The sequence below is a fragment of the Nelusetta ayraudi genome, unplaced genomic scaffold (assembly GCF_046127955.1).
Source record: "Nelusetta ayraudi isolate G7.1 ecotype Tasmania unplaced genomic scaffold, CSIRO-AGI_Nayr_v1 ptg000042l, whole genome shotgun sequence".
In the NCBI taxonomy this organism is placed as follows: domain Eukaryota; kingdom Metazoa; phylum Chordata; class Actinopteri; order Tetraodontiformes; family Monacanthidae; genus Nelusetta; species Nelusetta ayraudi.
The window spans coordinates 10,496,269-10,506,257 of record NW_027466092.1 but is presented as its reverse complement, the minus strand read 5'-3'; the positions used below and the strand labels follow the sequence as shown (position 1 = coordinate 10,506,257).

At 42.5% G+C, this 9,989-nt stretch overlaps 1 protein-coding gene across 1 annotated transcript; it reads left to right on the top strand.

The window, feature by feature from the left end:
• The first annotated feature begins 1,577 nt into the window (after positions 1–1,577).
• On the top strand, positions 1,578–8,046 carry rundc3ab (RUN domain containing 3Ab). Its single transcript, XM_076034231.1, has 11 exons — positions 1,578–1,840; positions 4,575–4,690; positions 5,303–5,430; positions 5,606–5,691; positions 5,859–5,948; positions 6,062–6,142; positions 6,240–6,405; positions 6,680–6,837; positions 6,939–7,058; positions 7,650–7,750; positions 7,858–8,046. Exons 1-11 carry the CDS (start codon positions 1,761–1,763, stop codon positions 7,998–8,000), a joined length of 1,269 nt encoding a protein of 422 aa, XP_075890346.1. The 5' UTR covers positions 1,578–1,760; the 3' UTR covers positions 8,001–8,046.
• The last annotated feature ends 1,943 nt before the right edge of the window (positions 8,047–9,989 follow it).

Below are 9,989 nucleotides of genomic sequence, written 5' to 3'. Positions count from 1 at the left end.
GCACGTGTTTCAAGATCTCAGTCATGTCTCCCCTCTGCCCTATTTATAGGTCAGATGGAGGGTTGATGCACAAACCTTTATTCCCATCCACTCTGACCTTTGCTCCATTCGACCTCTTCCCTGAATGTCCTCACATCACCCTCTGGAATTTCACATAATGCCCTCAGAGCAAGAGACATGAGCTGCTTGTAGACACCCAACATGAGTGACAAACATGCAGTCTAAGCCACCAGCATTCCAATTATGATATATGAGTCATTGGGTATTTTATGTCACTTGCCGATAAGCAGGAATGTTCTTTGTGTATTGAAAATAAAGTATTGATGAGCTTGATTTTATTGAGTACAATACAGTATTATGAACTAAAACTTAAAATCAATCTGTAAAAAAATAATGCTATTGTCTCATTGCATCTTAAAACTGTTATTGGTTTGTTGTTGAATCGAGGTTCAAAAATCTTAACCAACGCTCAAACTGTAGCACCAGGGTTCCCACGCAGCTTTAATTGAGGAGACTCTGCCCCCTGCTGTAAAAGTATCGCATTGCATAGCTGAGAGATTTCTGCTATAGCACAACAACCTCACTATTTCTTAATAATGAAGTATCGTTCAAATGTTCCCCCGAAGTTTCAGCAAGTCAACAAATTAGAACAGGAAACTGTTATATACTGTTATATTTGTTTGTTAAATTGAAAATAAAATTCCAACTATCAGCCCTTTTAAAATTACCTATTAATATATAGTACAGTATTATATTTCTACACAACATAATCATAGTTGTTCACACACACACACACACACACACACACACACACACACACACACACACACACACACACACAATGCTTTAATTGGAATATTGCATTTAAAAATGTCACACTCATGAAGAGCATGGATGACTGCACCTGTGTAACACCACCCCCAAATCCCATATGTAAGCCACCAGCTGTCAGCTGAGCAGACGGGGGAAAGGGTTGGGGTCCGCAGTTCCACCATTTGATGCCACGTTTTATTTGTAACAAGGTTTAAGATCCACGATATTTTACACACGATAAAATACGTCAAAGGGGTAGGAATGAGTATGAGATGGATACTGATCGGAAATTGCAGACAGGAGTGATTCAACATGATGGCCGTGATGCTGACATCACCCCTCACACGCTTTACGATTGCTTTAGAGACAGACAAGGGAGACTCATGAAAGAAAATGATAATATGAGCTCCTCACATATACTTTGAGTGTTATTTTAATATTAAAAACATTTAGATGTTTCAGGTGCTTATTGTGGGAATATTACACCCATCTATCTATCTATCTATCTATCTATCTATCTATTGCCATGACGTAAGGCAGTGGACCGGGGTGAAAAAAAGGGAGGGGCGGGGCACTGGGGCCATTCGTCATCGCCATCCCACTGCGAATCTTGGCGTGACGTCACGATGAAATGTAAAGTAGAAGGCGGGGGGGGAAAGAGGACATTGAAGCAGCCCTGGTTTGCCTGGCACCAGTAATGTGATCGTTGATGTGCATTTGGCAATCAACATAAACACACACTTTGTTGCTGCTGCTGCTGCTGCTGCTGCTGCTGCTGCACGTGACGCGGACGACCGCCGCCGCCGCCGCTCCAGCCAGCGGCTCTGATGCCCTCGGCACAGCAGCAGCAGCATCATCCCCCCCACAGCTGAATGACGAGGGGGGCCGGCGTCCGGCAGGGAGGGGTCCATTGATTTCCAGGGCTGACTTCTTCGTGGACTCGAGCGATGGCCACGGAGGATGTGTCGAAAAAAGCGTCAGCTCGGAACGTGGCGGTGGAGCGCAAGAACCTCATCACCGTCTGCAGGTCAGTCCGCCTCGCCAGGAAGAGGAACCGAGGGTCGGCCTCCGTGTTTCGGGACGAGCCCCCGGCACATGCAGGCCGTTTGTTTTATTGCTTCAATTGGTTTAAGAAAGGCTCGTTTCTTTGGCCTCATATCTGCGGGTCTATTCTTTTGTGTATTTAAAAACAACAACAACAACAACAACAACAATAACAACAACAACAACAATTAACTGGTCCTGGTGGGGTTCTTGTTTGTTTTATTATTGTGATATGGATTTTTTGAGATGACAGCCTACGTCATCATCATTACCCTCGCGGAGCAGTCTCGATATTAAAGAGCTTACAAAGCAAACATTAGGGAGGGGAAATGTCATTTTTAAATGCCATTGTCAGACAGGCCAGGCTCACCATTCGAGTTTAGCAGTGTCATACTGCCTTAATTTTCTCTCCGTTGATGGCGTGGTTGCTATGACGACAACCTTCCCGGGGCAAGGACTGGCTGGCACCCTGGGGACTCAGTCAGGGAGGCAGCAGGCTGCCTAGCCAGTGCATTAAGTCGTGATTAGATCACATTCAAACTGGACTAAACACAGCTGCTGCGGGTGCTTTCATAGTGTCCAGCGACATGCCATGATGCTGGCTTTTTTTTTTTTTTTAAATGAGGGGGAAAAAAAAAACACAATACAAATTGTAAATATAAAGTTTGTTAAGTTTATTTGGCGTGATGATAATGGCATCCTCTACAAATGATAATGATGCCTGTTATCAGACTTGAGTATTAACATAGTCTGCATCCCTATACCTTTGCACTGATGTACATTTATTTAGTTTGTTTTGTTTTACTGTTTTTCTATTGCTGTAAATGGCCATAATATAGCCTGTATATGTTTTATTGACAACAATTAATGTGAGACTAAAATGTACTGCCATTGCTGTTAGCTAGCTGTAGCAGATGTTCATGTTTGCTAACACGTTAATGGCATTACATCATTTCCGGTACCACAGCAATGTGCCGATTGTTGAGGGTGTGAAGCGTCCATCGTTGCTTTAACCTTAAATAAACTCAGCCAATGTGTTACCTTTTATCACAGCACCGCTGGTTTTAATGCTTCTAACATTGACTTCCTCTTCTGCCCAGATCAAAGAAGCACAAATGTCTTCTAAATTAAAGAATCTAAATAATAATTAAAAAATAATAATAATAGAGTCACACTTTGCGTTCCTATCATGAAGAACACTGACTGAATACAACTCAGTCTGTGCAGGTGGTGAGATCTGGGTCACGCCACCTCCCTGCAGTCGACAGCGCGGTGAAGACACTAGCGGCCGAGCTCCTTCTGAGGAGTGTCAGCCATTTATTGTCCGCTGTCTGGCCACAGTCAGAGCAGCTCAATGACACATTGTTGCTGCTGGAACAATGGGGAGTTAAAATTCTCTCCATGGTTGGAAAAACAATTGCACTGTAGGCCCCAGAAATGAACACAGACTGATTTGTTTCACGGAAGACTAAACTGATTTCACTTCTAAAACCCATCACTCACAACATCAAGGATATCTATTCAGCCCCTGTGACCCACCCTATCACAAATAGCATTGGCAGGTGTTCTTGCAGCAAATAGAAGTGATTAATTATTTAGTCTCGGGGAAAGTAAAGTGATAATTTTAACAGCAGGGTTGTGTGGGCTTGAAGGCCCAGCAGCTATGTTTTAGTGATGGTGAGACATGTTTCAATGTTCATGTTAATTCTTGTTTTATGACGTACCACTTTATTCCACACCCTCATTCTCTCTCATATATCATCTGTGATGTCTGGGGAAAAAGACTGAACCCTGTGCTGAGCTACATTATGGGGTATATTATGGTGCAATATACAGTTTTTTGTTGTTTTTTTCAAGAATGACAACATGATAGCTTTTTATTTTAATGATTTTATCTGACTTAAAATATAGGGTTTAAAGGTTTCACTCTGGGGCCTTTGGGCAAATAGTTACAGCCCTTTGAGTTCAGCCTTGAGTGAAAATGAGTCTCTGTTGAAAACACAGCAATGCAGATTTGACGCAAAGTAACTAATAACAAGGTTTACATTACGTTGCAAAGCTGAAATGTTGAACAGGGCAAATGTCCCACACAGTATACATGCTAAATGCATGTCTCTGGATGAAAGCACTTAGTTTAACTGTTCTGCATCAGGGAAACACCATAATTCTGCCTCTTGGGGTTTACAAGTCTGGATATATTGGATTTTCAGAGGCTACTGGAAATTGCATCATGTGGCAACTTTATTACATCAGACTGGAGTCATAATTCCAAGCTGCCCAGTAATGAAGGAAGTAAGCTCCTTATTAACGTGCTAATCCTGGTGAAGTGCTGACTCAAGTGTATCAGACTCCACTTGACGGTATGACAAACAGACAAATGTGCAGTGTTTGAGCGTTGAGATTCATAAAGAAACTGTGTCTTAATACCCAAGCAGGCTGGTAGGGTGTTGGTATTCAACATTTCATTATTTTATTTTATGTCATTTTATTTTTTACAATGCAGCCCCTTAGTTTTAGTGAACATTGTTTTTTGCAGGATATGTTTCTTTGTTTAAGGTTATTTTATATTTATATTTATATTTAATGTTCTTTAAACACTATACTGAAAAAAACATCATATATCCATTAATTATTAGCCATTTATTATCAATTCGGTTTATTCCCTTGCTGACTACACTGACAAGAATGCTTGTCTGTCTCTCTGGCCCTGCATCTAGGTTTTCCGTAAAGACACTGCTAGAGAAATACACAGCCGAGCCAATAGATGATTCATCGGAGGAGTTCATCAATTTTGCAGCCATTCTTGAACACATCCTCAGCCACCGTTTTAAAGGTAACAAAGGAGAAACACATCAGAGATAGGCCATATGATGGGCCAAGAGCTCTTTATAAGCAAAAACAATGTAAGAGAACCCAATTTTAAAGAGAGGGGAATTGATGCTGAAAGTGTTGAAAATAGGTGTTTCAGTGTATTCTTAGAAGCAATACATGTTTAAAAAGTTTCAGATGTGCAAAACTTACGACTGTGTGTGAAATTGAAAAGTTCATAATTTGCTTCTTTTGCTTGTCTGCTAAAGCATCTTTAAATCAGCCAGCTCTGATGTCACAAAGGGTGTTCTTTGATACAATTAATTAATAGCTTCTAGCCCCACAGTTAGAAGATATGCTTAATGTGTTTTTCTGTGTAATGTATATTTAATTTCTTTTAAATGTTTCTAAATCCTATTTGGTTTATTTGATTGTATATAAAACACAACTATCATAACTACATAGAAGTGTGTTGGTGCTGTCAGCTGCTTATATTGTGTGTCTCTTGTTCTTGATCAAACGTTTTATATTCCACTTATGAGCCCTGATAAAAGTTATGAACAGCTTGAATGGCAGAGAGAAAGAGGTCAACACAATTTCTCAGCAATGCTAACGTGCACTAATGCTCCTGGTGCAGGTTCTGGCAGCTGGTTCGATGGCCAGAGGAGCTTCTGGGACTACATACGTCTGGCTTGTGCCAAAGTTCCCAACAGTTGCATCAGCAGCATCGAGAGCATGGAGAACATCAGCAGCTCGCGAGCAAAGGCAAGTTCCTCGAGCCGTTGGAGAAAGAAACGAAGCTCAAGTGCCGCATTTTAAAATGTATTTTCTTCCTCTCTGACATACGTAGCTTTAAACGATAACAACAGTAATTCTGAAGCCATCTTTATAATTTATCTCCCAAGTCCAACTGTGTTTAATTTTTTTCTGTTTCCTTTAGGGGCGGGCCTGGATAAGAGTAGCTCTGATGGAGAAGAGACTCTCTGAGTACATTGCCACTGCCTTGAGGGACAGCAGAACCACCAGGTTAGAGTTGCCACAGACACACATCATACATGAATGGCAGGAGCTGCAGACACTATACAAATCCAGTGAGCCACATCAGTCAGACCTGCTGCGATCCTCTCTATTGCATTGTCTCTCATATTTCCCATCTCTGCTTATGCCCCATTGTATTTGTCTCTGTTTTCTAGAAAGTTCTATGCTGACGGAGCCATTGTATTGAGAGAAGAAGCCTCGGTCCTCACAGGGCTGCTTATAGGTCTTGGAGCCATTGATTTTAGGTGGGCAACAACAGCTTTCAAATGAGGGCATGTTATTTTGATTTTGCAATTTGCAAAGGTTGCAAAGAATTTGTTTTTGAATTTATCCCCTCTTAATTGCCTGTCCTCCATAGCTTTTGCCTGAAAGGAGAGGCGCTGGATGGTAAATCCTCTGCGGTTATTGACTACACACCCTATTTAAAATTCACTCAGAGGTAATTTTAACATGATGTTGAAGAGAAAACATGAATAACAAAACAAGACTGGTCATGTCTTAATACCAATTTGAACGCTGGTTGTCCTTTGGGGCAGTTATGATTACATGAGTGACGACGACGATCGACAGAGTGTGGACAGCAGCGCCAGCGATGACAGCGTCCCCGAGCACCCGTACATCCCGTTGGTCACCGATGAGGAGAGCTGGAGTACAAAGTGCCGCAAGATGGAACAGCGCTTCAAGATTGTCAACGCACAGAAGGTCTGCAGCCACCTTTCACGCCAACTGAGTTACTTGTAAAGGAGTTGCAAATGCAGTCTAAATGTTTTGGGCCTTTGTTTGCAAGTATCGTCGCTAATCTGGAGAGCACCTCTTCAGCGGCGGGTATTTAACAGTTTCCTGTCAAGAAAGTCCCCAGATGACTCAGAAACAAACATTTGAAAGAATAGGCTCACTTCTTCTTTTGATAGAATAACTAGAATGGCTTTCCAAGTTAGAGTGCTTTCCTTTCATTCCCTGCAATATGCATTTCTAGGGTTACCTGGAGGAGCTTGTGCGTCTACGCGAGTCCCAACTGAAGAACGCTGAGACAGAGAACAAGAAGTTAAAGGCCCGACTGGAGGAGCTGCAGAGCCGCAGCCTGGAAGAGAAAAGGGAGCTGGAGGCCATAGTCCTGGAACTCCAGGAGCAGCTGTAAGTGATGCAGACAGAAAATGAACCAGGTTTCGATGCATCGTCTGCTGTGCTTTTTTTTTTTTTTTTTTTTAATGTGTCCCATTTAATACCTCGGTCAGGACAAGCTTGATTCCGTGTGACGCCAACCACTTGGCTAAGAATCTGCCGATCCCTCTGATCAACCAGTGGCCGGCGCTGGAGACTTACAACAACCAACAGGATGTCAAGCTCTTCAGAAGGTTTGACCGCGTGTCCATAAGTGTTTAGCCATGTCATGGCATCAATGCGGGAAGTCATCCAGAGCTGGAGATACTGAAAGATGTCCAAGATGATGTCATGATGATTTTAGCAACTGTCTACTAAACCATTATTTAATTTAATGCAACGCTACAGCCCATGAGACTACAGTCTGTTTCCAACAGTGTTCTACAGAGTTGTTGAAGCAACACGTGTTGCTGCGTTTATTGACATTTACAACATTCTGTGCATCACAAAGGCAACAAATGAATTATGTCGCAAATATTAAACAGTAGAAAATGAAAGTTCAGCTGCAAAGCCTCTACTACCAGCATCCCTGTACAAGGTGAATTTTAGTTAAATTATACAATTAATCTTAAATGAGAAAATCTTCAAGTTAAAGTTAATTGTCAGTGAGTAATTAGCCATTAGAATGTTGAAAACGATGACATTATTTGAACATGACAGAAATAAACAAATCAAACATTCTATTTATTATAACATCATTTTTTTTTGTTTTACTACGAGTTGTCCTTATTTTCCTCTGCCTTGAGGGCCACTGTGACATATTGCTGACTTCCGCTTACCCTCAGGAGGAGTTTCCCCAGCACAGAGCTGCTGTCGGTGGAGATTAGCCTCGACTCGGACTCCCAGAGGATGGAGGGGAAACATAACGGAGGGGCCTGGTGCACAGGTGACGTTACCAGTAAACGGCTGTACACACGGCGGGTCCCACCACGCCGTGAGCAAACACACCCACGCTCGTCGGTTGACGCTTCCTCTCTCGCGTGTTCTCTGCAGCAAAGGACTACACCCCCTCCATGATGGGCCTGTGTGGATCCTTGGCGTCCATCCCGAGCTGCAAGTCCCTGGCGAGCCTCAAGTCCAGCGAGTGCCTGGTCAATATCAGTGCAGAGAACAGTCCTGCCCTCTCTCCCAGCTAGAGGGCGCCAAAGAAACGTCGCCATGCAACCACTTGACAGACACTGAACCCCCCCCCCCCCCCCCCAAAAAAAAAAAACTTATTTTGGGGGCTAATGCACTCTGTCATGGCCCTCAGTGGAACTCCCTTTACCTTTACGCTCTGAGCACGATCTCGACATACAGCACGAGTGCAAAATGACTGTTGAACTGAGATGCAGGAACAGCTGCCGAACTGCCTGAAGACCTCCGTCAGTTTCACCGTCTTTCATGCCATGATACTTGACCTCAGACACTTACGGTCATATACCTGTCACGCTCATTAAGACTCACTGTAAGGTTGTTCTGCACACTTGTCCGTTAGTCTGTGTCTAATCAGTCAGTCAGTGTGTCAGTGGTGGCGCATGATGACACCGCCTTTGCAGAATCTTAGGGGAGAGATACAGCGTTTGGCCATATCATATTGAACTATTACCAGAGAGATTTAAAAAAATTATATTTACAATATGCTGACCGGTCTGTTTTACAGTTATGAAATAGTAACAGGTGGAACGTGAGTATGTTTGAATGAATGAAAGTTAAGGCCTTATTCAATCATTAAGTAGGTTAGAAGCAGAGTTTAAGTTGTATCAGGACAGAACAGTCAGGACACCAAGGTTTGCAAAGCCATTACAAAACAACGTGGACATGGCGTAAAACACTACATTAAATTTAAAGCATACAAATGCAAAATCCATTCTGACTATGCAGAATGAATGTTTGATTGTCTTTGTCTAAAACAAGCCTGGCTTGCTAGAGTAGCGTGAGGAGATGAGATCTAGTAAACGTGCATAAATATGTGGTCGTTGTGTTAATGCCTTCTGTCTTTTTTTATTCCTACTTCTCTGTTTGTTTGCTTTGATTTAAAAAGACTTTCAACAATTTTTTGTCACGTGTTGTAGAGAAATGGGATATGTTGTGTCATTTAAAATTGCAATAAAGCATCCTTTTTGAAACATTAATTGATAGCTATGAACGCGTCTTAATATTTTGTTTGTTTTCTTGCATGTTTTATTTTCCTGCAACTATTTCATTCATATATTGTTCTTGGCAACAAAAATACCAGCGTTTCACAAGATAGCTATCCTGGTGTAACAGCAATTTCAACTGTATTTCCAGAAAACCCAACAGCTGTTGGTTCCCCCTACGTTGAGGTCACGTTTTCTTTTCTTGTCTCTCCTTTGTAACTTTTGTGAAACGTGACATCGACTCTCTTCAGATGAGCTTGGAATAGCTTGCGAAAGGTCAGAGGTTAGAATCATTCGTTCATCAACGCAGACAAACACACTGAGCTGAACAAACAGCTGCTTTAAGGCCACACAACAGAGGATGGAAATGCATTATGTGGGAGTTACATTCCAGATCGACATACTGTCTAATTAGCTACTGGGCTGTAAAACAAATGGTCCCTGGTCAGGTTGTGAAAAGTTTGGGTCCAGCTTTCTGCCTTTGTCTTTGGCTGTTTTGTGAACGTGACATCAATTGTTGGGTGGAGCTGGGCTAAATAGATTGGCAGACAGCTGGACACATGGTTTAGCTCCATACCTTCTGTGTGATAAACTACACTTACTCCCATGTGGGCTTGCCACACTCATGAGCATGTTATCCTTAGCGTGGTCTCAGGCCTGCTGTATAGGTGCAGGCGGCCAGATTGGTTTGGGGGCAATGGATGCTTGAAGTCCCAGCGCTGGTCTAGGATTCGCCCTTAGAAGTGCATGACATGTTATCTCTAAATACTAGTCTTGTCCCACCACTGGCACTCCCTTTTGCACAGAGTCAGGCCATTTATCTCCCACAATGCACACTGTGTCACAGAGGCACACACACACACACCACCCAAAACCACTTCACAATCCACCCAGATGGCGTGCACACACCCAGCCTGTGACTTAATAGGATGATGAAAAAATTAGCTTGCAGATGAAAGAATGAAGGTTATGAACAAGCCATCATTGGGTTGCTGTGTATTTTAG

Bases quoted from the DNA above. Each gene is read 5' to 3' on its own strand.
- rundc3ab (XM_076034231.1), top strand. From the start codon at position 1,761: ATGGCCACGGAGGATGTGTCGAAAAAAGCGTCAGCTCGGAACGTGGCG. The intron at 4,691-5,302 runs GTAACAAAGGAG...CTCCTGGTGCAG, and splicing joins CCTCAGCCACCGTTTTAAAG to GTTCTGGCAGCTGGTTCGAT. The intron at 5,949-6,061 runs GTGGGCAACAAC...TGTCCTCCATAG, and splicing joins CTTGGAGCCATTGATTTTAG to CTTTTGCCTGAAAGGAGAGG.